Source organism: Sceloporus undulatus, chromosome 9 (genome assembly GCF_019175285.1).
Source record: "Sceloporus undulatus isolate JIND9_A2432 ecotype Alabama chromosome 9, SceUnd_v1.1, whole genome shotgun sequence".
Lineage (NCBI taxonomy): Eukaryota > Metazoa > Chordata > Lepidosauria > Squamata > Phrynosomatidae > Sceloporus > Sceloporus undulatus.
This window is the reverse complement of record NC_056530.1, coordinates 12,605,349-12,633,311: the sequence shown is the minus strand read 5'-3', so window position 1 is coordinate 12,633,311 and position 27,963 is coordinate 12,605,349. Positions and strand designations below refer to the sequence as shown.

General features: G+C 43.2%; 2 protein-coding genes across 6 annotated transcripts in view; one reads left to right on the top strand and one right to left on the bottom strand.

The window, feature by feature from the left end:
* Nucleotides 1-1,179, top strand: part of LOC121915071 (transcription factor AP-2-epsilon) — a 29,504-nt gene extending 28,325 nt beyond the window's left edge. For all 5 annotated transcript variants that reach the window (XM_042438917.1, XM_042438913.1, XM_042438914.1 and 2 more), the window contains exon 5: nt 21-1,179. In XM_042438917.1, the coding sequence (XP_042294851.1) occupies nt 21-309 (289 nt within the window). In that variant the 3' untranslated portion in view covers nt 310-1,179. The remainder of the gene's footprint in view (nt 1-20) is intronic.
* A 9,148-nt stretch (nt 1,180-10,327) lies between these two features.
* Nucleotides 10,328-27,963, bottom strand: part of PSMB2 (proteasome 20S subunit beta 2) — an 18,560-nt gene continuing 924 nt past the window's right edge. The window contains exons 2-6 of the mRNA XM_042440904.1: nt 25,970-26,092; nt 24,356-24,426; nt 13,176-13,338; nt 11,767-11,816; nt 10,328-10,547 (exon numbers count right to left, since the gene is read on the bottom strand). Of these exons, the coding sequence (XP_042296838.1) occupies nt 10,440-10,547; nt 11,767-11,816; nt 13,176-13,338; nt 24,356-24,426; nt 25,970-26,092 (515 nt within the window). The 3' untranslated portion in view covers nt 10,328-10,439. The remainder of the gene's footprint in view (nt 10,548-11,766; nt 11,817-13,175; nt 13,339-24,355; nt 24,427-25,969; nt 26,093-27,963) is intronic.

Genomic DNA, 27,963 nt, shown 5'->3' with positions numbered 1-27,963 from the left:
CCCCTTTCTTCCTGTTCTAGGCAAATCTGCAAAGAGTTTGCGGATCTCATGGCCCAAGACCGCTCTCCGCTCGGGAACAGTCGCCCATCCTTCATCTTGGAACCGGGAGTCCAGAGCTGCTTAACCCACTTCAGCCTAATAACGCACGGTTTTGGGGGTCCGGCAATCTGCGCGGCTCTCACAGCCTTCCAGAACTACTTAGTGGAGTCGCTCAAAGGGCTCGATAAAATGTTCCTGAACAGCACGGGCAACGGCCATCCGGTCGGCGACTCCAAAACTTCAGAAAAGGACGTGAAGCATCGGAAATGACGCCAACGTTTCCCAGCCCGGCTCTTCAGAGGGGTTGTTTCCTTCTCGGTTCGTGAGAATACAAAGAGAGGCCTGCTTGGTTCTTATCAATGTCAGGAAAACCTAAAACGAACACGCCCCTTTCGTTCCCGTCGTCGTGTTTTCCGAACTGTGACAAACGCGTTTCTGGAACCTAGCTGAGAAAAAGCGGAGATGGATGAGGAGAACCGGAGGAGAACCATCAGGAGGAATTTCATAGAGACTGAAGTCAATGGAGAGGAGTGGACGCTCCTTTTCTGGATACGCTTTTCGTTTTGCAGTAGTGAATACCCGAAGCCAGGTTACATGTGCAATTCTTTTCCCCTTCCCCAATATATTGTTTTTCTTTAAATGCCCAGAGTCGTAAAATATTGAGATGTTCCACAAGACCATTGAAAGCGAATGAAGAGGTCTTGATGGAAGCCATGGACTTGTATCATCTTATGGGGCAAGCCTGGAGATGTGAGATGGAGAGAAAGAGAGGTATTCCTTTCCTTTCTAGTGGTAAGGAAAACCTTCCCAGTGACGCTCTGACTTTGTTTACACCCTTTCGACTTGGATTTTCTCTGCGGAAGGCTGACTCGTCGATATATATATATATATAGATATACACCATTCTTGGAAATTTTCTTATCAAAGGAACCAGAATTTCAGCAAATCTTCCCATCCAACAAAGTGTGTTCCAGCTGATCTGGGCCCAGGACGAGTGAGATTTATACGACCGTCTCTCCCCATTCCTTGCCTTGGGTTTTTATTGAAATATTAGTTAAAAAAATATTAAAAGAGTGACTAAATAATAAATAATAATAAATTAATAAATGATTAAAGCACAAGAAGCAGACCTTTGAAGGAGGCCAAGCCGAACTGTTTTAAAATTCTGTATATATTTATTTATGTGTAATTAAATCAAAAAAGTTTTTAAATGTCCAGTGAGCGTTATTTATATCTAATTTGGTTGGGACTTCACCTTTCTTTCTTTCTTTCGTTCTTTCTTTCTCTCTTTTTAAAAAAAATCTCTTTTTTTGGAAAGAGAAGTCTGTTTTTAGAATTTTCTGGAACAAAGTTTTTGGATTCCCAACATGGTCGCATGGAAAAATGCCCCGTGATGCTAATAATAATAATAACAATAATAATAATACAAGAGACACTGAACACCCTTTACTTTCCCACTTGGTTTTGGTTTCTTTGGTTTCCCCTTCTGTATGTCCTGTTGTTTCTAGATGTAACAACCCCACGACCGCAGCCACAAGGACAAACATGTCAGCCGTTATCTTAATAAACCCTCTTTTTATTTGGAAACGCAGTTACCTCCCTGTGTTTGTGACGTTGGCGACGGATGAGTAAAGACTGTGCTAGGGTCAAATCTGCAAAGAGCGAAGACGAGAACCTAAGGATTCAAGGCAACCTAAAAAACATATGGCAGTGGGTGAAGGAAATGTTCAGCCATTTTGTGAAGGACTGTAGAGGAAAACAGGTATTTGGGGGTAATAGATCATCCCCATCACCACCACCGCCACCACCACCACCACCACCATCATCATCATCATTATCATCATCCTTATTATTACTGAGCTCTGAGCTGTTTAGGGACAGAGAGGGAATATAGGTTGATATTTAAGGAAACGATATATTCTGTTTACCAGATCAATGTTAGCAAAAGATGCCTGCACTGTTTGGACTCCATAACAAGCTGTCTGGTATTTGCAAATTTGCAAATGTATTGCCTTCTTTCCGAACTATTCCCATTGCTCAAAGGAAAGGGGACATAAGAGAGAAAGGGATGAAACAGAATAGGGTTTGTAGATGTCAAGGTCTGGTCCATCTTCTTTACTCCTGTCCAGGTGGGAGTGCTGTCTTGGGGAAAGTGTGTGTATATGTTTCCCTCATTGCTTAAGAAAGACCTGTCTCCTTAAGATCACCAGCCACACCAATGAATTAGGAGTACAGGAACATACAACACTGCTTTCTATTGGGTCAAACCCTTGAACTATTTATCCCAGGGGTTGTGATTCCGTGGCCACTTTCCATCAGACATTGTCCATAGAGTTACGCTGGAGGATCTCCAGGTGCCTAGAAAGACTACCTTTCCAGGAATCTGGAGGTCTTCCAGCATGACTCTGTGGCCAACTTCTACCAGAAATATGATGTTCACTGTTAGCTGTGGTTTCACTTATCAATGAGAACAGATCCCCTGCAGATATGGAGATACTACATAGGATTTCATGGTCCTTTTCTGCATGCAAATGGAAATAGAAGGGGCTACAATGGAAGCGACTGTCTTGGAATCCCTGACGGTGGTAAACCTCAATGTTTGAGCCAAACAAGGCAAACATTGGGAAAATTCAGCTGAAGAAACCCACGCTGCTTCGCTATGTACCCTCCACTGCCAACTTGCCAGCCCATTCCCCTGAAAAGCAATGGAAATGTTGATGGAGAAGCTGAAGCACAAGGCTATGAACACCAGAGAAACTCAGCCATAAAAGCCCAAGGAAAATGGCTGGGAGATAAACTTGTGTTTTTGCCCCCCAACCAAAGTTGCCAAAACCAGGTTGCGTCTCTTAAAAAAGGAAACCGGTCTAATAGGCCTTTAACGAAGTTACATTTCTGCTCTCCCTCCCCATTCCCATCTCTAATTAATTGGAAAAGCGACGTTTAACACACCTTGGAGAAATTTGTGGGATTCGTAACGGCTAGAACTTGGCGGCAAGAATGTTTTTGTTTCCAGGAACGTTTTTGTTTCCATGCACACCACCCCTCTCCGCAAATAGGTAATGGGCACCTGAAACCAAAACTCACTTGCGTGTTTTTGGTTTTAAGAAAGCTGTTCCATTGCCTCTTAATTGGGGATTTAGGTTGGGGCAGCATGAAATGGGGAGAGGTTTAGCCAAAATCCTTGGGTGGAAACATTCGTAGTCAAAAGTGGCCATAGCTTCAGCCACTGTGACTTTCGCTTTCTTCTTTTGTCGCTTTTGTGTCTGATTTTGGGTAGCATCTTCTTTGCTGTAGTAGACGTTTATGTGGTCAGTGTCACTAGGTACAAGTGCCATGCAAAGAAGGTGAGGAGGAGGATAAAGAGGAGTGAAGAAGAAATGATGATGATGATGATGATGATGATGATGATGATGATGATGATGTTTATGAGATTGTAAACTGAGCGCATGCCCTTCTGCTGTGGATTCATGTTTATGGGCCAGTATTCTGTGTCGGCTATTTTAACTAAGTACCTTGTAGGATCATAAGAAAACTAAAAGAATTGGGAGGGCAGCTATGAAAGAACTAAAAAAGATCCTAAAATGTAAAGATATACAACTGAGCACGAACGTTAGAATCGTACAAGCCATTGTATTCCCTATTATCATGTACGGATGTGATTGTTGCTGTACAGTTAAGAAGATGGATAAAAAGAAAACCAATTCATTGGAAATGTGGTGCTGGAGAAGAGGGCTGAGGATATCATGGAGAGCCAAGAAGTCAAACAAATGGGTCCTAGAACAGATCAAGCCAGAAATCTCTCTGGAAGCCAAGGTGACCAAGCTAAGGCCGTTGTACTTTGGCCACATCATGAAAAGGCACAACTCATTGGAAAAAACAATAATGCTATGAAAAGTGGAGGGAAGCAGAAAGAGAGGAAGACCGCATGCTAGATGGATGGACTCTATAAAAGAGGTTACAGGTATGAATCTGCAAGACTTAAGCAAAGCAACGGAGGACAGGGAGTCTTGGAGATCTCTCATCTACAGGGTTGCTATGAATCGAGATTGACTCGAGGGGGGATAACAACAACAAAAACCTTGCAGGATTAAAGGATTTTTACAATTGTGGCAATAGTGCCATAATCGTGAATAGCTCTATAAATCTGTAACTGCGACACTGAATCCCAGCTCCTATTTTTTGTAGTCTATCATGGTGTTTCCTATACTCAGCCGCTGTGCTCTGGCTGCACACCACTTTAGATTTTGGGTGTTACGTTTGCTTGCAAGCCCTTCTTTATGGGAAGTTCGGATTTAATCACGGGAGTTGGAGATAAGTGGGTGGGCAGACACATCCGTCCCCAAGTCCTGCCAATATCTCCAAAGATCCCGTCTGCCAGGATTAAGGAGGTTTCCACCTCTTTTTCCTGCCAGCTCCTACCAGCGGCTCCTGCTGTTCCTCCCCAACCAGAGCTGGCAATTAGCTCTTTAGCAATTACGTTGGCATATTTACCTGTGTCTCCCCTGGCACAAAGCACCTGTCTGCAAAACAGGTGTCTTATTAAAGGGATCTCTTTTCACCACAGCAGGAAACCCAAGCTTTGCTTGGGTGCCAGCGTACAACAGGGAGCTCAAGACAGCTGTGCATGACTCCTCTCCTCTCCACCCGACTCTGTCCTCATAACAACCCTGTGAGGTAGGTCAGGGTGAAAGAGCACAGTTAGCCCAAGGCCCAGCCAGGGGCAATGCATGGCCTAGTAGGGAACAGAACCCGGATCTACCAAGCTTCAGCCCAACTCTTGAGTCTAATCACTGCATCCCATGTCTGGGTGCATGTATCTTGATGTGCATTTGGACACATTGGAATGCATTGGGCAATGAGAGTCCCATTGCCCAACAGGCCATTTCCTGTGTCATAGTGGAGTTTTAGGGTGAACAAAAGTAAAATGGCATTGATCAGAACGCAGTTAAGAAATGAGAAGAAGACTAGGAAAGGGAAGGGCAGCTATGAAAGACCTAGACAAGATCCTGAACAGCAAAGCTATGAGACTGAATACCAAAGTTAGGATGAGCCAAGCCATGTATGGATGTGGGAGCTGGACAGTGAAGAAGGTGGATAGGAAGAAAATCAACTCATTTGAAATGTAGGGCTGGAGAAGAATGATAAGGATACCATGGACAACCCAAAAGACATACAAATGGGTCCTAGAACAGATTAAGCTTGAACTTTCCCTGGAAACCATACTTCAGCCACCTCAGGAGAAAACATCATTCATTCAAAAGGCAATGATGGTAGGAAAGGTAGAAGGCAGTAGGATGAGAGGAAGACCACACTCCAGATGGAGAGACCCAACCAGGGAGGTCAGAGGCCTGAATTTGCAGGACCAAAGCACTGCAATGGAGGACAGGGGTTCTTGGAGATGTCTCATCCACAAAGTCACCATGAGTCGAGGTCAACTCAAAGGCAGTTAACAACAGCAACAAACTTCCATGTCAATGTGGCCATGAATCTCCCCTGGGTTTTATTCTGAATTTCAAGGTGGTACATCTTGTTATGTCCAATACCTTGGATAGTTCCTTTACAGCTCAGGCTAAAACCCAGAGTAGGTTCATTGCATCGCTGATATGGGAGCCACCGAACACTAGTAGGAGCTACACTGGATATCTCTTGGGGTCTCTTCCAACTCTATGATTTTATAAGGGTGAATTGCAACAACACACCAGGTCCATCCAGGGAGGGAGCAGAAACAGAACTAGGCCTTTGTGGTCATTGCACAATAGAGTCAGCAGTGTCCCAATGCACCACATGTCTGGATGCATGTATCTTGATGTCCATTTGGACACATTGCACATTGGAACACATATTGCAATAAGAACCCCACTGCCCAATAGAACATCTTGCATGCTGCCCTCTTGTGCACTATTTCACTAGCATGGTTGCACATCATGTTAGTGATATCACTCTTAATGTTCCACATCATAATCTCAGGTTGCAGCATCTCAGTTATTTGCAATTTGTCTCCAAGCTCTGACTGACGAATGTGATCTCCCTCTTGAAACATAAAATCATACCATTCTTTTTATAATCACAGCTTCCATTCCTTTTTCTCGCTGCATGATCTAGCTTCACCTCCCAGTCCTAAATGCTGCTTTTACACCCGGGTCGCAGTTCCCTGCGATAAGAAACACAACCGTCTCGGAAAATGGAAAGTGACATTTTTAAGCCGTTTGGTTCGGCGCTAATGTGCCATTAGGTAGTTATCCAATAAGTGTATTCGTGTAGCTTAACTCAAGCCAGCTGTCCGAGGAAATGCATGCATCTCAAGGTGGAGGGTTCCCCCCTTGCCCACTTCTCCCCGTTTTGTTTTTCTTGTTTGAAAATGAAAAGGCCCATTCTGGCATTACAAGTATCAGCGACTTCCTGAACGGCTAATTTTGTTAACAAAGATTTAGACAAGACAAGGCCGTTGTTCAGGCTTTATATCAAAAGCATTTCTGGCTGGCAAAAACGAAACAGTATTGTAGGTGCGGGAGGTTGGGTTTGTGTTTGTGAGGAGCCTTCGGGGCATTCAGCCCCTTCCCTGAACGATCGGGTTTCATTGATAAATTAAGTGTCTTCTAACCCTTTTATTAAGGGGGGCAGCAGACATGTCAATCATTATTGCATGAAGGAACAATTCATTTCCAATTTTATTTTAATTTTATTTGTTTTATTTTATTTTATTTTCCAGTTTTTTTAAATGGGTAAAATGCAAAAGTTTTAATGCATTTTTCAATGACTTCTTTTTTGTTGTTGTTTTCTATTGCGCAGTTACAAATGTGCGAGTCGAGCTTATGCACTGGTTTGCATGGTTGCGCCCCTTTTCACAGATGTATAGGGAAATCCTGTGTCTGTACAAAAAAAGAAGCACAAGGGTTTTTTTTGAAATCCCAAAAATATTAATAAGAAAGGAAAGCCTGTGATAGGTTTGCCTCGGGGTTGCTGTGAGCAGGACACAACTCCAAGCCACACAACAAGAACGTGCCCATGGCAAGACTGCAGAGTCTTGTAATCGTTTTGCATCCGTCTATGGCAGTGATTTCCAAACTTTGGTCCTCCAGGTGTTTTGGACTTTTCATCTCTCAGAAGCCCCTGCCAGCTTGGCCAGAAGTCAGGAATCCTGGGAGATGAAGTCCAAAACATCTGGAAGCCCAAAGTCTGGGAATCACTGGTCTATATAGGGTCACAGCCAGACCCTTCTGCAATCCATCTTTTGCTCTCCATTCAGTATGGAATGGCTTTGATGGCGAAGGGCTTCAGTACGTCCATAGTATGTGTTTTTGGTCACTTCAGAAGGAGGAAGGATATACCACTTCTGCAGCAACCTAAAAGAGACATGTGCTAAGGTTAAATCTCACCTGCGTATGCTAGTCATTGACTATCAGCCAATATCTGGTTAAAAATGTGAGGACAAATCTATTGAAGACTCACACTCCTGTATGACAAGTACAGATATCCTTTCTTGCTACTTGTTTTTGCTATATATAACCATCAACATTAACGCACATGGATTAGATATTTGGATTCACTAAGAGACAGTGAAAGGTGTCATTATTCCCTTCCCGCTTGTTCCCTATTCTGTGCTTTATCCTCATAGGTTGCATGGAGGCAGGCTAAGACTACCCTTGGTTTAGAACAAGGGTGGGCAGTGTGCATTTCGTGGTTTAAACGCAGTCCCTGAGTCCTGTATTTGCAGGGCCTGAAGCCCCCCAAGAGTTCACCAGAATCCCCCGACTGCTGGCAATTTTTGCCTACCGAAATGTGGAGCAATCTTGAATTGCAGGCATATTTGATCACCCTCTTCCTCTTCTCAGATTATACCATCCCATTTTGGAATATGTTCTTCCCGCTTAACCCCCCCCCCCCAATCCATCACAGCTAGCCATTCTGGCAAGTTGACAATAGCAAGAGCAATAGCAAGTACATTTCTATACTGCTTATTATCCTAGACGCCCCGCCTGGAGTAACAGAAATGGTTGCTTGAGCCAGCAAGTCAATCTCTATTAACCATGCATGAGCTACGTACAGTATAGTAACATATTTCTTTAGCATCATTTATTCTGTGCGAAAAGAGGTATGTCCAGGAACAAAGTCATTGAAAGATGGCATCTCCACCTCTGGCTCACATCACAAAATACTGTACCAATCTTGTGTATGCAGAAGGATCCTAGGCCCATAACTTTTACATACTGGCAAACATTTATTTACTTGTTTCATTTCCTTCCTTCCAAGTTGTTCTTGAGTCAGTTCTGGGTTGTTGTTAAGTTAATCCAAATAATTAAGAAACACCATTAATATTCCTCCCCCCCCCAATGAAAACCAGGAAAGCCCTTTAAAATTGCTTTCCAAACAAAGCGTTCCCTGTATGGATCTGCCCTGGAGGGCTCAACTAATTCTTTTGTTCTGTGGCTTAATTTAGTGCCCTTGTTTTCTTCCGAGAGATTGCTTCTGTAACCTCTTCCAGCGCATCCTCTCATATCAGCCGCAGTCGGGGGAGATCCAGTGTTCGGTTCTTTGCCCCGAGGCAGAGCATATGCTCCGTTCTAACCTAAACTCCAACCAGTCTGTTTAGGGATGGGATCATTAATATACATGTGCCCATCACCTGCCTGCAAAGGACGGACCATAAAATCGACATGCACACAGAAAGAGAGCTAATATCCCATCATATTCCCAGGGTGCCAGTGATCGTTCACAATGGAAAGCATCACAGAGTTTGGATGGGAGGGACTTGATCTTTATTTTTTCTTTAAAACAAGCACAAGCCGTCTTCCAATTGTGGCACTGCTAAATGCATTTTCTGCTTGATGTGCGCAAAAAAGGGAACCACTGCTATCCGGCACGGCCTCCCGCACATCACTGTGTCTTCTGGATGTTTCACATGAAACATGTGAAAAAGCAGTCAAGATCAGCAATGAAATTAATTAGAGAGAAGGTCTATTAAAGGGGGGACATTAATGCAACACGAAGGGGAGGGAACCGTGCCAAATGGCGGCAGCGGCGGGTATAAGCGTTGCAAATCGGTCAGCCTCAGCTGCTGTTTGAAGACGAGCTGCTTGCTTGGTCTTACTCTTTGTCACAGATGTATAGGGAAATCCTAAGTCTATACAATAAAGAAGTCCTAGAGAAGATGCTCTGAACCAACTGCTGAGTGGTCCATCAATACTTGTTTAAGTTCCATGGATTCAATGGATCTGCTCTAATGGAGATGAGCAACTCAATTTAGCTCATAGAAAACTACCAGCCAGAGGCCAACTGAGGTATTTTGCTTCCCCAACTAAAAGATAAGATGGTGGCTCCATCCATGTAGGTCTAAGTGTTGAGAAGGAGAGAGATATATATCAGTGTATTGCAACTGTTCTGGAATATCTGCACTCAATGTTAGTACCTCATTCAAAGTAATTGGGTACAAAGTGCCCAATAGGCCAGAACCCCTGGTTCTTGGAGGTCAGCTTCTCCCAGGATTGACCTCACTGGGATTGAAGATTGGCTGGGGTCCCCCAAAACAGTGCAGTTTGTGGGACACACACACTTGGCAGGGGCTTTTCCATGGTGGCACCCTCCAGCAGAGTCTGGGTGACTCTCCACATTGTTATGGAGTTGCTAGCTAAAACTGTATGCATTTTTATGAGCTTTCAAGGGCATGGGGTTGCACATCAGTCTTGTCTATTTTGAGTTCAGTGATATTTGTAATCTGGGGTTTAATTGTACGTATGTGTGCTTCATGGAAGGTCTTAGCTGCCCTAGGGCCATGTAAGAAAGCATAGGATGACAATTAAATGAAGAAGAGCGTCAATAAAAGAGTCTTTAAGAGGTGAAAATGGTAGCCATCTCTGAAGTCAGATTATTCTCTTATAGCAATATCCAAAAAGAGATTATTCTCTTATAGCAATCATTCCTATTTCATCAATATTTGAATGATATCGATTGCTGCCACCACTTTGTTTTGGTTGTAAAGGAATTAAAAACTTGAAAGATTCACCCCAGAAAGGCAACAAGCCCTGAAGATGTAAGGATTATGGCATACACACACACACGGCTTGCCTTGCAAAAGAAAGTAAATCTCCCACCAAGCTTTACAAAGTAATTATTTGAATGGCAAGGAGATAACATCTTAGTATGAAACTAATTTGCTGTTGGACAAATGGCACCACAAAGACCTGGCAAAGCATGTGTTGGGTGGGTGAGATTGCATGTGGATAGCATTACTGAATTCATTCTAAGGCTGTCTTGCACTTCAACCGGCTGCTCAGAAGGAAAAGGAAAAGTATCATAGGAGTCAACCTTTATTTGTATTAGCATAACGCAATACATGAGCAATGGATTTCCAACAAGTACAAAAAGCCAAAAACGAGGTGGGAAGGGGAAAGTGCAGACTGTGTTCAGGCCACTGATTTTAGGAGGGGAATGTTGGTCACTTCATGGATGCCGTCTTTATCGATGAACCGAGCGTTGAAGGAAGGCAAGTTCAGGATGAAGCGTTTCTGGAGCTGTTGAAAGGAGAGTTATTTCCTTAATATTGTTGAACTGCTTTTTCATTATTTTTAACTGTATATTTTGGACGTTATTGATAAATAGATAACTGAATTTTCATGGGGGGATCGTAACATGGGAGCTTTCTGAGAACTTTAAAAGGTCCTCCTCTTGGTATTTCAATTTGGCTCATTTCTGCTTTCCTTGGGACCTATTTAATCAGCAGAAAGGATTTCCCTGCTTCACTGCTAGAATGATGGGTGTAAGTATTAGGTTCAGCACTCGGTGTCTGAAAAAGTTACTTTTTGGGCTACAGTCCTGAGAATCCTCAGGCAGCAGCCATGTTGGCTGAAGGAATCGGGGGCTTGGGGTTCCCAGAACTAATTTTCCAAGAACTAACACTTGTCCTAATTCTTCACTTGCTTCTATCCCTCATGGTGCAAATGAACCAGTGTGGTGTGATGGTTGAGTGTTGGATGAGGAAACCCACTGAGTGCCCCTGGGCAAGTCACACTCTTTCAGCCTGAGAGGAAGGCAATAGAAAACATCCTCAAACTGGCCAAGAAAACCCTAGGATAGGGTTGATGTAAGTCGACTCTCTAAATTTAAATAGATTGAAAACATATTATACAAGTTGTGTATAAAGAATGTAATCGGTCACCCGTCTTATCTTCCCTTCACCAAATTGAACATGTCTAGCTCTTTCAACCTTTCCAGAAATGTTTTCTTCTCCATACCTCTTTATCATCCTTGCTGCCCTTCTCTGAACCTGTTCTAACTTGTCTCTATCTTTCTTAAAATGAGACACCCAGAACTGAATGCAGGACTCCAGATGATTAATTCCCAAAGCCATAAAGAGCATCTTGAATTCAGATCAGATGCATACAGGCCTCACACATGTTTGATACCCCCCCCCCCATGAAAGTATCAAACAGATGAATCAGACTTGAACCCTCCAGTCAGAAAAAAAGATGCATAAAAACAGGTTATAAGTATTAAATATAGAAGAACCTTTTTGTTTTTTAAATGTTACAGTCTGGAAAACATAAAGGAAACTAAGTGAGGGGAACAGGAAGGCTTATTCCCCAGTAGCAAATTTCACATCTGGTTGTTCTGTATTCATTTCTCCTCCTGGTAAAGAAGGACAGAAGATGCAACAGTAGAAGGGCAGAGGGTGTGCCAGGCCAGACAAAGGGAACCAAACATGAGTCTCTTGGGCCGAGGCGGGTCACTTACCTCCTCCAGACATTTCTTGAGAACCTCTATGGCTTCTTCACGGGTGATACCTGGGAAGGAAAAGAGAGAGAGAGAGAGAGAACCACAGACAGCTTTGATTAGCAGCTCCGAGTCTCCAGGCCCTCCAAGAAAACCCTCTTTATGAAGTCTGAACAGCTTTTCAGTCGCACACAAAGGAATGAGAGCCTCTTTTCCCAGCTCCACGGAAACTCGTTCCACATGTCTGAAGGATCACCTGTGCCCCGGCTCTCTTGCCCAACGAGGCGTCCCAAATTGATTCGTTCCACCACGAGGGGAAGCCCGGCAGGATCCTGCCTCCCACGGCCAGGGGCTCGGGCTCTCGAAGGGCCCGGACATCTCCGCCTTCTTGAGCTGATTATGGGTCTAAATCAGCTCCATCTGTCCGAGGTCGGCTGCAAATCACTCAAAGGGGAGCACTGGAGGGAGTGAAGGGGGGAAACTGGGCTCCCAGCACTGTGTTCCCTGTCAGGCGTTCGCTTTTAACAATGGAAACGGCACGTGTGCAAAGTGGCCCAGCTATTCTCAAGCATCAGGAGGGAAAAGAAAGGTTTGCCCACACTGGGACCAGCAAACTGTGACAAAGCATTATGTATTTGTGAGGAGGGGGGAAGCATAGTTCTTCTTCCATTAACAATTATTTGGGTGGAGGAAAGAACTACAGAAAAGTGAAGACAGACAAGGATCTTACAGATGCAAAGCAGCTTCGGAGCGGCTTGAAAATTACCACTTGAACCTGTTTCATGAAAAGATACTCCAATACATTGTTGAGCAGAAACACTCAGAAATATTCAGCGTTTGTCCTCAATTATGAATTGTGACACTTTAGTATTGGGTTTGAGGTATCAAGCTCAGATCCATACTTTGGATGTGAGACTGCCATTCTAATCTGGGGATTAGGGATGCTTCAACTTTATTGGCATTTTGGCTGTTTTTGCAGAGTCTGGCTGTGAAATCACATAGTCTCAGCTGTTAAATATAGCCAGATACCCCTGCTTCCTATGTCCCAACAAGCAAGGATTGAAAAACATTTAAAAAACAATTTCACCATGACACCCCTCCGCCCCCCAGGCTGATCCCTGATGCAATAGCATTGATTATAGTTTGTGAGAAACCTTACAAAATTGCTTCTATTGTTCATGGTCCAAAGGAGAGAGAGAGCGAGAGAGAGAGGAATTCAGAACTCCAAAATCTTGTTCCTAGTAACCCAAGAAAATCTGTCGTCATGCCCTGATTTTCAGAGATTGGGGCCCACTCACTCACACATCGCCAAGCCTGTCTTTTATAGCTTTAAGGACCAGGTTAAAACACACACACACACACCCCAAAAACAAAAGAGGAATTAAGTCAGGAATCTCAAGATCCCCTGGGACAAACAGGTCACAACTTACCTGGTTTGTAGTAGCGGTCAAGGATGCTGAGTGTTAGGAATGCCCCATAACCGTGGGCTGCAAAGGGAGCCTTTGCCAAGGAAGCAAGGTAGTCCATGTAGTAGAGGGCAGGCCCGTCATGTTCATCGTAACCGGCCAAGAGGAGGTTGACATGATAAGGAGTCTGCAGTGAAGAAGAAGAGAAAGGAGTCAGAATCTTTATTTGGATATATCAGGCAGGCCTGCAAATGGCATCAATATTCTGCATTCATAGAAACTTGGAGGCTCTGGGGCCAGCTCCTGCTCCATATTCCAGCCCCTTCTAAAACATACCTGTTGATGAGGCCCATTCACACTAGATAATTATACTGCTATGATTCTATTTTGACCACCATTCTATGGAATCTTGGGATTTCTAGTTCGGCGAAGCACTAGAATTGTCTGACTGAGGATTCCAATTCATCTGACTGAGCAGTCCTCTCTTCCAGTGGCTCATGTTGGTTTATGATGTGTCCCATGTGGCATGGTGGGTTCAGAAAATACAAAGTGAACGAAATTAACCCTTCTGCCAACCCGAAAATTCAATGCACTGGAACTCCCAGGGAACCAGTAGACATCCCACAATTCAGCTCCATTGGGAAAAAAAAGATTACCACGAGGAGCATTAATGGAAACACAGACACACATCTTTTTCAGATTTAAACCAAAAAGCGAACAAGATTCCTTTCCGATATGGCTACGCGCAGACTTGGTTTTGTTTGGTTCATGTTCCCCTGCCTTTAACCCACTATAATAAGATTTTAAAAAATAATAATAATAAATAAAATTAAGTGGTAAACCTCTAAATCAGGAAAAAGATTTCCTTTCAAAAGGAAGCAACACGGAGTAATGTCGGAAGGGGTTTTTCCTAGATGGGAAGCGGCTCCCCAGCTCCAGCCTGACTGATTTAATTAGGCTGCATTAACACCCCCTGATTTATGCCTAAGGATCTTACACATCCAGAAGCTGGCAAATCGAAGCTGTGCTGTAATTGGAGAGCCGGGTTCCGGGCCACAAACATGGCTTCGAAACACCAACTTTTTTTTATCTGAGTCAGTGCCAGATGTCAAAGCATACATACATAAATGATGTGCAAGCTAATTAGACCCAGGCAGCTGTGTGACAACTTGAACAGGAACGCTTTGTTTGATTCGGGCCACCGCAGAGGATGGTTCAGGTCATCCCAAAATTTCATATCCTCCCATTTTCATCAGTTTGGGAGGCAGGAATAGCATGCACAGGGATCTGAACTTCACATTATTACAACACGTACCCAGTGCAGGTCTTTTGGGGACAGAGGGTAACATGATCTTGTTAATGTGCACCAGTTAGCAGCTCAGCTGCAACAGGTTGCACTAACACAGAATAGGAATGGAACTCTGCAAAGATGCACAAACTCCTGAAGTTAGGGCCCATGGCACATTTATACACACAAAAACCCAAAACCCAAACCAAAAAACCCCAATCTGCTAGCTCTATGCTATGGAGAGACTAAGAGAACAGCCTCTCTGGGGCAGTTTGTGGCATGCACTAGACACCCACCTACTACAAGCTTCTGGCAAGGTTGCGTAGAAACATGTCTCCTGTCACTCACAGCTGCATCCCAAATTAATATTTCACAAATTAATGAACTTAGGGTCCTATGAAACTGCAGCCATGGAAGCAAGGACCACTTTCTCCACCAGAATTCAGAACCCAGGGTCAGAATCCTGTTGTTGAAGATTTCTGTCAAATACAAATTGTCAGCATTTGGTTCAAGGTTGTGGAAGTGGAGCTGCGCACCTGTGTTGTTGTGCATAAGCACTGAGTCATGCAACACCACCATTCAACACACAAGGGTTGCATCACCAATGTCTTATTTTGCATACAGAACATTGTGCTACACAATCCTGATGTGAGATTCTGGTCCTGTTCCTGCAACCTTCCTATTAAGTTTTGCTGGTTGAGATGGAAGTGATTCTTGTTCTAGGTGGGACTGGATCATCGAATGCACACCAACAACCTGTGAATCAGGTGCAAAATGGCACAGCTACTCCAACAATTGTCATGGTAGAGAAAGATTTGAGCAGAGATTAAACAATAGCTACAGGTTTGAAATGCTTGGGATCACAAGAGTTTTGGATTTTTGAATTATCTGTATATACATAAAGAGGTATCTTGGAGACGGGACTCAGGTCTAAACACAAAATTCATTTCTGTTCCATATACACTTTATACACATAGCCTGAAGGTAATTTTATACAAAGTATTTTAAATAATGTTGTGTGTGAAACTAAGTTTGTGTACAATGAACCAACAGAAAACAAAGATGTTCTGTAAATCCAACTCAAAGGTCATTATGGATTTTAGAGTCACGCAGTTAATACTAAACTTTTTGCTTTTTCATTTATAGAGCTTCACTTAAGGCATGGCTAGTTTAAAAAGGACAGTTAAACAAAGTACTGTAGAAAATAATATCACATTAGTCTTAGTAAAAGAAAAGACATTTGTATGTGTAACAAGGTGGGGGGGACTATTGTCTTTCACTGTTCAATGTAAGATGACGGCTGTGATTGGGAAGAGCGTGAAATTTTTCTACCTTTGCAGCTGGAGGGAACTGTGTGTGACAACGATACACAACAAACAACAACACAATCAAATCAGCAATGGGGAGATTGAGAGGCGGTGTGACATCTGGCGGAAGCCAAGTCACAGAGGAGGGAAGATGCAATGAGCACAAGGAAGGCATCCTACTGTGCATGGACAACGTGAGAGGAACTGACAGACCCCCCTCTTTGGACCCAGGCCAGGTTGTGCCACCTATAATTAAGTGTATCGATGTAAGGAGACACACTTTAGTGGGGAAGTGTTAAGCATGGGTGCGTACAGGGGAGGGAGATACTGCAAGGCTGTCTTTACATTCCTAGCAGATGCTGCCCTGGGTGGGTGGGTGCATTGAGACAATCCAGAGGCTCTGCTGTGTATCATGCAAAACTTGGGCATATCCATATACATAAATAGAGGGCCCTTGGTATCCATTGGGGTTTGGTTCCAGAACCCCCCCCCATGGATATTCAAATCTGTGGAGGTTCAAGTCCCATTAAATACAATGAATAGTAACATATGAAACAGTAAAACCAAGGTTTGCTTTTCGGAATTTATATATTTTGTTTGAATATTTTAAAGCAGTGGATGCTTGAACCTGTGGATATGGATGGTCAATTGTGTATGTTTGTGTGTGTATACACACATAACATTAACATCATCATCCTCATCATCATCAACATCATCACCACTGCCAGTCTTGGAAATGGTCCTTTATAGTATCATAGAACCTCAGAGGTCCAAAACACACTTCAGAAATAATCCCCATTCTCTGGCTTAATGCTAGGGAATTCTGGGAATTGTAGTTTTGTGAGACACTTACCCTTCTCTGTCAGAGGGGTCTGGTGCCACAACAAACTACAATTCCCAGGATCCCCTAGCATTGAGCCAGGGCAGTTAAAATAGTCTCGGACTGGATTATTTCTGCAGTGTGTTTTGGATCTTAGCTGACCTGGCTGTTTCATTTCACATAAAAAGGTGTACTGAAAGATACTGAACTGCTCTTAGTTTTCTGGTGTAGGAACCTATCCGTATTCTTTCTTGGTTATCTCTAGCTCCGGTCCCCGATTTTCTGTTAATGAAGTAATGCTTCTGAACACATCTACTTTGTTAACTGACGTACACCATTTGTTAATCTGTGAAACCAAATCTGTGAAAAGATGCAGAGAGGTCTGTGCCCAAACTTGAACAGCCGACGTTCAAACACATTTAACACTGAGAGGATTCTGTTTCCATGAGTGAAATTGCAATGCTACAGATCCAAAAGCATTCCCTTCCCAAATTGCCCACTTCTTGCCTCTGGCTCCACAGAACATCAAAAGTCAAAGAGGGGAAAAAATCACGCTGAAATTTCCCCCTTAATCGGTCATGGGGAAAGTTTGCAGAGCAGCTTTCCACATGATCCACTTGATATCTTTTTTTTAAAAGTGGGGGGCTCTAACCAACTGAGAGCCTTCAGGCTGGATCCCCCCAAAATAGAAAGTCCCTACGTTTTCCCCACTACCTTCCAATGTTAATGGACCAATAGTGATCAAATCCCCACCATCTCACCCAAAATAAGTACTTTTCCCATCTAAAAAGGCCTTTTCAAGCCACCATTTAGCTAAGGTTTTTTTCTTAAATACAAAAATACTGGCCAACAGTGAGGAGTCTGGGAACTGAAGCCCAAAACATCTGGAGGCCCCAAAATTGGGGAACCATTGCATTAGAGCCGTAGTTTCAAGCCTTCACAAATGTGGGATACACTCCTAACCCAAATATGCTTTTGGGTATCCATTTAATAATTATCTGTCTTGAGTCTAAATAATCCACTATTTTAAGATCAATGCATATATATATATATTAAACAACCCATAAGATAATGCAATCTACCCATAAAGAACAAAGGGGGAAGGGATATGGATTGTTGGCAGCATTGTGTTGGAATCCCATTGTGGAAGAAAGGCAGGATACAAATCTTCGGAATAATAATAATAATAAGTTCCTTACCTTGCTATCAAATCAAAAGGTAGCACTAAAGACAGGAATTTCTGTTTTTGGCATTAAATGTAATCTAGAAATTACAACTCAGAGTAAGCTACTCTGGAGTTGCTTTTCTCTACAGGATCAACTGGCATCTGAAATCTTGGTAGCTTTCAGGTTTTCATATCTTAAATCTTCTCACTGGAATTTACTATCATATATTACTTCAAAAATGTAAGGCACATGCTACTCCCCATCATTGGATTATGGAAACACCACCATCTTTGTATCTGTGCCTCTGTTCACTTTCAAACTGACAGGTATTCAACCACATGGCATTTATTATTACATGGAATAATGCTCCTCAGAGAACAAAGAGACCCTGGGACCAATCCATAGTTTGACAATTCAGAAAGCCTTCAGGACTGTGTCCTCTTTCCCCACAATATCTGGAGATAATTTTAGTTTAAAGCGTTACATCTACATCAAAATCTCCATTAACTACACTTGGCAATAAATTAGTTGGCATTAAATTACTTTCCAAGTAGAACTGAAAGCAAATTTGCAAGCTGATTTGGCTCTCACTAGGGTCCAAGCTTCTATAACCACAATGTTGGCTTTAAGTCATGCGAAAATACTGTATCTGGAGCAACCGACACGTGAACTTTGAGCAGTAAAAGTTCTGATTTAGGGCAGTTAGATCTGTAGAAATGGGGAAATTAGAACTGCACATTATCACCTTGTATGCCGGGGCAGCCAAAACAGCCTACACATTTTTGAGCAGTTCCAAATACTTGCTTGGCTGATGCACAGTTCAAGGCAGGAGGGCAGGGGAACGAACACATTAAAGAAAGCCTCTCGCAGCTACTTAAGTTGCCTGCCTAATGGCAGTCAGTAAAAAGGATCCATTGAGGTTTTGACCTATAAAGCTCAGGCCCAGGCTATTTGAAGGACTGTATCTTCCCCATGGAGCCTTTAAGATGTTCAGGGGAAACATGTCCATCTATCCCACTGCTTGGGCGAGTATAGTAGGTGGTAATGCTGGAGAAGGTCTTCTCTATGGCTGACCCCACACTTTGGAGCTCAGGGATCTTAGGGTGGCTCTTTCTTTGTCTTCTTTTCAGTGGGAGGTTAAGACCGTTCTCTTCCAGCAAGCCTTCGGAATAAGCGATTTTGCATTAGCAATTTGAGTGTAAAATGCTTTCTCCGTCTCATCCTATCTACCAAATGGTGTACCCAGCTTACCAAGGAGAGGAGCAGAAGCAGCATGAGACAGAGAGTATGGTTATCACCATACCCTTTTGCAAAATTTCAAAATGGGAAAAGCAAGTTGTGTATTTCGAAACGGTCATCGTGCCTGGCTTTAGCTGAAAGCTCACAAGCCATGACACAACCATGGTGCTCAGTAATCTCATGGTTAGAATTATAGCTGAGTGATCATGGTGCCAGAATCTGCCCTTTAAAAAAAAACACATCACACTTTTTAAAAACACATACACACCTGCTCCTAAATCTTCAAAGCCCCTCAACAGCATCACATTACTCTGTCAGCATCCTGATGAACGGCTATCTCAACCCCGCAGGGCCAAAACAGCTCCGAGTTTCGAAGAACAAGGGCAGCTCTGTACAGAGTTTTTAAAAAGGGCTTGTATGATTTCGATGAATATCAGAGCAATCAACTTTGCCGACCCAACTTCCAAAAGCCTCGCCTAACACGTGCCTCTCCCCACAGGCAAATTTCTGGAGCTTTATAGCCCTACCTCACCAGAGACCCTTGGATCTTGCGCCACTTTCATGGGTACAAAGGCAGAAAACATGATTCTGCCCTTCTGAGCCCTCAGCCCTGAGGGCAATCAGTTATGAGACACATTTTAAAACGTCTTGTGATTTGAATCACGTGTCCAGAGGGAGCTCGATCAGGGGCACCCTCGCTCTATGGCAATTAGCACAGAGACTGCTGCCGCTGGATGGAAAGGGATTCCCAGGCTGACATGAGGCTCTGGTTTGGGAGAATTCAAGGAAATCAAGCAAGTTGTACCCATGGGAGAGTCTGCCTACCTGGCTTCTTGCAGAGTTTTAAAGGGGATAGCAAGAAGCCATGGAAAGTGGGTTCCCACAAAATCGGCTCATCCTTGCTTAATTCAGAGAGCCTGACTTGGTTGGTGCTGAGGTCCATCATGGCACCAACCAAACCAGAGCCCCCCAGATGTTGTTGGACTGCAACTCTGGTCAACCCTAGCCAGCATATTCCATGGCAAAGAACACTAGGTGATACAATCCAACAACAGTTCATTGACTGCTAGCTAATGGCTCTTGAGATTTCTTTCTGTGCAATGGACATTTTCTATTATTGTGCTGGTGGTCTTATTTTGCTTAAACTTTGTTCAATCCACTGGATGCTATCATCAAGTGGCTTTGGCAGTCTTCACGGTCAGAAACTTGGGATACACATAGATGTTTTTCAACCAATAACTACTCCTACAGTATAAAAAGTGACTTCCCCCTTTTCCTCCAACCTGTATTTTTAAATGTTTTTCATTTAAATTATCATTTTATTGTTATTGTTGTTAACTCTTTCTTACGTTTCTCTCTTTCTTTTTCCTGGTATGATGACCCTTCCACTACAAGCTGACCATGCAAGCCTGCTTTTAATGTGCCCCAAAGAAGGGCTGAACTCGTATTAGAACAAAATAAAATCAGAATTAAAAACGTCTCCGATTTTAAGAAGTGACTTCTGGGGCATCTTGGAACAGCTCAGAAAATGGAAGGCCATTCTTCAAAGTGTATGTGTGTGTGTGTGCAGGGGGAGATATTATCCAATGCCAAGAGTTCTGCATCTAGAATGAAAGCATTTCTGTCATTTCATGCAAATACAGAGCGAAGTGACATTCAAAGAGAAGATGGAAGTCCCCTCCCCACCCCACCAAGTGGCACAACCATGGTGTCAAAGTGCACCGTTTGCTGGAGGGGCCCTGCCATCTGCAAGAGCACAAGGTTTCATCTCCGGTAAATAAACACATCTGCCTCTGCCAGTGCCCTCCCTGCTGGGTGGCCCATCTGGAGCAGGTAAGCTAGAAGGCAAAGCCAGTCATGGAAAGAGGAAAGCAGGGGGAAGAGGAGAAGCAGCCAGGATCAGGCCTCAAGGGACCTGGCACACGGAGGAAGGAGGAGGAGGCGGCATGCATCCCATCACGTTGCATCCTGAAAGCCCCCTTCCTTTTGCCAAGTGGCATGTTAATGTTGCCCTCATTAGTAAGGATGCTCCAAGCCAGTGTCACCTGGGCCATCTGCTCCAAAGTTCACATGACCTTGTGGCACTGTGTAAGGGAGGCAACACTCTACCTTGGAAGAGGCTGAGAGGAGAAAGCTTAGCAACTGTCTGTGTATGGAGGGGGAAACACAAATCCCAATGTCCCCCCTACAGCCTGCTCAGGAGAAACTGAAAATCTTCCCTATCACCATCACACAAAAACAGCAATGAACTGCTCTCCAAAGACTGCAGCCTCTTCCATTTCCCCTATACTTAAGACCCAAATCTACTCTTTTGCAAACGTACTTTCCCATGCATTTATAGAGAACATCAGACCAGGGTCGTGTAAGTCAGGCTTAAATGCTCACTTAACACAGAGAGGGAAAAAAGAACTATACTGTGGCCATTTGGCCAGGCGTTTCTCCAAACGAAAAAGGTGTAAACTACTAATTTTTTAGAACTGTAATGGAGAGGTAAAAGATTGAGAGTTAAGAACTAACACCTATATCAAAATTTCTGTCACAACTAGAAAAGCCCCATTGAATCCATGGGGACTTGGTAAAGACAAAATTAAGGTATGCTTCATTTGATGCAGTTGGACTACTCTAGGTGAGAGTAAAAAATAGATGGGCCAGAAATGTTAACTGTTTTGAAACAGTGACCTTAAATACAATATCATATTCCATTAATCAGCAGCCTCTCATACTGGTTCAAAGCTGTCAGTGGTAGAACACAAAAGGCTGCATTAAAAAACAGACATATATCCATGTAAAATCATATACATCATCCAGCCAAATTGCCTCATCCCCATCAGAGACTGTCCTGCTACAAAAAGGATGGCACCCAGCCTCAGGTGATGGTCAGCAAACAGGCAATGAAGGTAGAAGTGACTGGGAAATGCTCATGGGCTGGGAAAGAAGGAAGCACTGCTCTTGACAGTTCCCCACAAAAGAGCTAAGAAAATACAGTTGCTGTGTTACATCTTTTGTGTGTATGCATGTAGAGACACCCACCCTGCTCAGCTTCATATGATATTGACGTAACGTTTCATGTTCAGTTTCGACAAAAGGAGCTTGTTTGGCTCAGCACATCAAACAACTTCACTTGACTAAACTGTTTGTGGAAAGAGATTAAACGGAATCCGCACATTTGCATGAGAAATGAAGGCTTTATCTCAAGTTGTTTTTTTTAAAGAGGGGGCTTAAATCCTCCCTTCTGTTTGGGGTGGGGGAGAAATCCTTCATTATGGAAGTAACAGTACAACAACTTCAAGAAACCCTGTTATGTGTATTTACCAATCCATTAAACTAAATGCAACAAAATGATTTACAGCTAGAACAGGGGTATGGGCTGAATGCTTCTAAGCACCCAGCAAGAGACAGGTCATAAGTGCCTGTCACATTTGGCTTGTTGGATCGCACATCATGCGGTCCTGACTGATCACCTAGTACAGGGCTGGGCAAATCGGGGCCTGAGGCCAATGCAGTTTTGCCCCTAAATGCCCCCACATGTCCCAAATCTGGAGAATCACTATCAGATGTTGCTGTTGCTGCTGTGTGCCTTTAAGTAATTTCTGACTTATGGCAACCCTAAGGCAAACCTATCACAGCGTTTTCTTGGCAGAATTTGGCTTTGCTTTCTTCTGAGGCTGAGAGAATGTAACTTGCCCAAGATTTCCATGGCCGAGTGGGGATTTGAACCCTGGTTTCTGAGTGCCCTAGTCCAACATTCAAACCATTACACCATGATGGCTGCCACTTATCAGATGACACCAGGCTTTCTGGGTGAATAGCCTGACCCAGTACAGCAGGGTACTTCTATGCATAAATTCTTACGTTGGCATAATACCCAGTTATTCCAGTATAATTCACCAATAAAATTCCTGCCTGAGCCAGAACAACCAGTGGTGAGGAATTCTGAGCAATGCGATCCAACAAAAGCTGGAGGACTGCACCTAACCTACTCCAGTCCACAAAGACTTGTGTTGAGAGGTTATCCCAACCCCACCTGGAAGTGTCAGAGGTGGGACCTTCTGCATGTAAAGCATGGACTTTAGTATTAAGCCAGGCCCTGTTCCAAAATATCTTAACACTGAGACAGCAAGACTTTCCAAAATAAGAGGCAACCATGACTGGTCACATGCCATTTCCATTTTTACTAGGTTTTCTGCCCTGCAGCACTGAGTCACGAGGTGGCACATGTCTATATGTATTTTATTTTTCTAAAGAAAGGATAAATCAAGAATCATACCAAAAAGAGCTGAGTGAAAGCTGATGGAGGAAGAAGCAAGAGAAGGGTAAAAGTACAAAAGCGTTAGTTGTATTTCTACATTAACCTGGGCAACCATAATGCTCTTTGGCTCAGAGCAAGCGTAACGTAGTGGGCTACAGTTTTGAGATAAAATAGGGGTGTATTAATATGAATGGTGTCTCAGCCACATTCTCACCATGTGCACTTAAGAAAGTAGCCATCTGCCTTTCTGCTTCACAGGCCTGTGGTATGTACTGCATTATAACTGCAACCATGATCACTTGTGATAGCAACATGCTATAGTGAACCCTGGACTTGTGTCACCCCTTCCCCTGTGTATGCACAAAGGAGATTCAAAGCTTACTTTCACAGTCTGAACACCCGCCCCCCAACAATTTCCAGTATTCAAAGAACATGTTGCCATGATATCGAGATGTAGCCAAAGTAAAGTGCTTACAATAATGACAAACATTATTAAATGCTAATTATTTCAGGTCAGAATGGAAAAAAAGAGTACCATACTGACTACAGAATCCAACTTTTGAAAAAAGCCAGCTTCTATTTGTTTGTTTGTTTGTTTTGTTCTTGTTATGTTCTTTTAATTAAAACCCACACATGCCTGGGCTGTTGCCAACATGTAATAAATGCATGGCAATTCATTACGTTCTAATCAAATCAAATAATAAAATAATACACTAGCTTGGATTGCAAGGAGGACTTGCAGAATATCATAGGGCAAGTTTCCAATCCATCCTGGAACAGCTCCTCCCCAAACAAGACTCTCTCAGATTAAGAGACCCTTTGGGGTATGAAGTAGTCAATTCTCCCTTGCCACAGCAATCTTTTACAGCCCTACAATGGAAAGTCACTGGTTCTCCTGAACAAAGTGAGTTTTAGGGGAGCAGAGGTGGCTATGGGCTAAAATGTGTTTTCGTCCTTCCATAAATGCTCTAAGTTGTCTTAAACCACACCTATGTTTTGAAGAGCAAACCAACGAATCCACATCTTCAAGGTATTAGGAAATAGTGCAGGTGGCACACCCAAAGAACTACCTTTTGAGCAAGTACCAAGAGATTTAGCAAGAGAGAATTAGGATTATGAAAGCTGCCTGACTTACCCGACTCCGCAGATAGTCCGCTAGATTCCGGCGTGTGAAATTGGCAGCTGCAGTCGGAGACAGCTCATATCCTGGCATTAAGAAGTGGACATTATTGTTAACATTCTGTGGCAAATCAAAACTTGTTCCAGAAAATCTCAAATCGTACGGCAATTTCTACTCCTTATACTGATAGCACAGAAAAAGATTTGTCTCATTTCTTGAACAAGTACAGTCGCCCTTCTGTTTTCACAAACCTGAAATCTGCATCGCTTGGCCAGTTGCGGGCAGCAAACGGAGGGGGACAAAATGGGATGCGCACAGACGCACGCTGCCATTCAAGCCAATGGAGCTTGAATATTGGTGAATCTCCATTTTTGCAAGGGGGGGCGGGCGGATCCCCACAAAAACAGAGGGGTGACTGTACTTATAATCAGGGCTGGATGTATTCCACAAAACACATAGGGAAAAAAAGCCTCTGCAGTTTTGCCTGTGGGTAAGGAAAGTGCAGCTCATTGGCTACATATGATCCCTAGGTCCCCCCACTCCTTTGGCTACTTGTGGGATGTGGGGGTCAACTTCATTTTTGATTGCTCCATTCTCCTTTAGGCCAAAAAGAAGACTTTTTCTACTGACTTGGGGGGAAAGTCTCTCTTAGGCTAAAACGGTTCAGGAGAGATGCCACCCAATACCTTGTGAACATTGGGGAAAATATCATTTTCTGTGAGGGTATGATGAGCCCCCCCCCCTGCGAATAAGGTCTCTAACCCATGAGATATTTCCATCTCAATGCCTATTATTATTATTATTATTATTATTATTATTATTATTATTAACCTTTATTTCATAGAATTGTAGAGTTGGAAGAGACCACTAGGGCCATCCAGTCCAACTCCCTGCCATGCAGGAAATCCAAATCAAAGCATCCCCGAGAGATGGCCATCCAGCCTCTGTTTAAAGACCTCCAAGGAAGGAGACTCCACTACACTCCGAGGGAGTGCATTCCACTGTCAAACAGCCCTTACTGTCAGGAAGTTCCTCCTAATGTTGAGGTAGAATCCCTTTTCCTGGAGCTTGCATCCATTGTTCCGGGTTCTGTTCTCTGGAGCAGCAAAAAATAAGCTTGCTCCCTCTTCAACATGACATCCCTTCAAATATTTAAACAGGGCTTAAATTTACACAGCACTGTACATACAATCTTTTTAATTAGATGGTTCCCTGCCCTCAGGCTTACAATCTAAAAAGACATGACACAAAGGGAGAAGCGAATGGTGGTGGGGAAGAGGGTCAGGTCCAGCAGTTCTTCTCTACCTCCGATGCCTGGACCAAGGGAGATGGACTGGAAGGAGGGCTTGGCTTCTTAATGGATGGTTAAAAGGAGGCATCCTGGGGCAGGGAGCAGAGGGTACGAGTAGGAATGTAAGGAGAAAGAAGTTCAGATAAGTAAGGATGGTCCAGTCCATGGAGGGCTTTGAAAGTCAACAATGAAAGTTTGTACTGGATGCGGAAGGGGAAGGGAAGCCAATGTCCCTGTTTTGGTATGACTACTACACACAACAAAATCCTAGACTCCTAGATGCTGTCCTGTTCATGCAGCCAACATAAATATCATCACAGTCAACACGAGCAACTCACCGTTCCTCATTTTGTAGAGCTGTACATTTTTCTGGATGTATTCTGCGAACTGGACAGTGTCGCCAGCCTCTCCGACACAGAGGAGCAAGATTTTCTCACTCATCTTGAACATCTTGTCATGATCTAAATCAGCGAAGAGAGAAGAGAAATACAGCCTAGTATCAGCATAAAGTTCAGACAGAACAAGAGAGAAAGGAACCATGATTCTTCCAATTGAGATCAGAGTCTTTACATTGTGAAGTTAGGAGTAGGGTTTTATGGCAAATACAAGGGTAAAGAACTTCGGACACATGAGGAGTAATTATAGAACAGAACGTGACAACTTATTAAATTCATATCTTTGAGCTTGCATATCAATGCTTTTGGGGTACTGAAAATTATTAAATCTACTAGACTTAGTAAAAAAAAAGGGCAGATTTGGAAATGTTAAGTATTACCTGAAGTAGGATAAAAAGTAGAAAGTGATTAAAATCATTAAGCTATATCACTCTCTAGTCCTGTTTTAAAGTAATTAAAAACTGTAGGTATTTACCACTTTGATAAATAATTTAAGGAGGCACTGATGATCATCCCAATCTTTATTTTATCCTTTGCTTGCATTAACTGGATATAGCTAAATGTAGGTATTTGTTTATCCAGGAGCAACTTGTCTCTTTGGGTAAAAAGAGCTCTCTCTCTCTCTCTCTCTGTATTTTCAAAATCTCCACATTGGTATCTCGCTTTCATTTTCTGTTTAGAAAACATGACTGAATAATCTTCCCTGGAGGATATGTTGAAAAGCTTCTGATATGTCATAATCCTTTAATAGGATTAGCAGACTATTCCGCAGTTGTTAAAGTGCTTTTAAAAAAGCCAAACTTCTGCACTGAGGAGTTTAGGACCATTGAGAACAAAGGTCCTCATTGAGATTTCGTTACAATGCAAGAGTCTATGGTCCAAAACACACTGCGGAAAATAATCCGGTTTGAGACCGCTTTAACTCCCTGGCTCAATGCAAGGGAATTCTGGGAACTGTACTTTGCAAGACCTTTAGCCTTCTCTGCCAGAAAGCTCTGGTGTCACAATAAAGTGCAACTCCCAGGATTCTCTAGCACTGAGCCAGGGAAGTTAAAAGCAGTCTCAAATTGGATTGTATTTTATTTCTGCAGTGTGTTTTGGGACCTACATTGTCAGTTTTCTCTGAGCATAAAGTGAGTTTGTATTTAAAACACAGGCAAGTAATACTAGGTCTTTAAGCAGAGGCTGGATGGCCATCTGTCAATGGGGATGCTTTGATTTGGATTTCCTGCAGGGCAGAATGGGGTTGGACTGGATGGCCCTTGGTGTCTCTTCCAACTCTATGATTCTATGCACATATCACATTGTGAAAATGTGCAGACAACATACCGGAGACTCGGATCTTGTAGATCGGTTGATGGAAGTCCCCTCTTTCTCCATCCATTTTACCACTTTCTTGGGGAAAATTACCTAGGATTGGTCTGATCTGTCTTTTTTGCTTAGTTCAATTTTGCTTTTCCTTAGTTATATTCCCCCCCCAACTCTTAACTTCAGTTCATTTTGAGTGTTGTAAACCCTCCGAAGTTAATGTTTCCTTTCTTCCAAAACGTTTGAGTATTTAAAGGTTCAAATAAACATTGAAATACACATCATACTTGTTCTCTACCATGAATCATAGAATCGTAGAGCTGGAAGAGACCGCAAGGGCCATCCAGTCCATCCCCATTCTGCCATGCAGGGAATCTCAATCAAATGAGCTCTGAGCCTATTTCCAAATGAAGATGTGAAGCCTGGGGGATAGGGGAAATCATGGGAAGGGAAGTTACCACCCACACAAGCCTTTTTCCCAAGCCTTGTTTTGTGGGGACTCTTGGGGAGTGTCAGAAACTTTGTATTTTGGAAGGCTTCTTAAAACAAGGCCCTTCTCATTCTAGGATTAGCGAAGGAAGTAAAAGTAAGTGCGGAAGGTATATAGGTGTGTAGAGAAGGTATGAGGG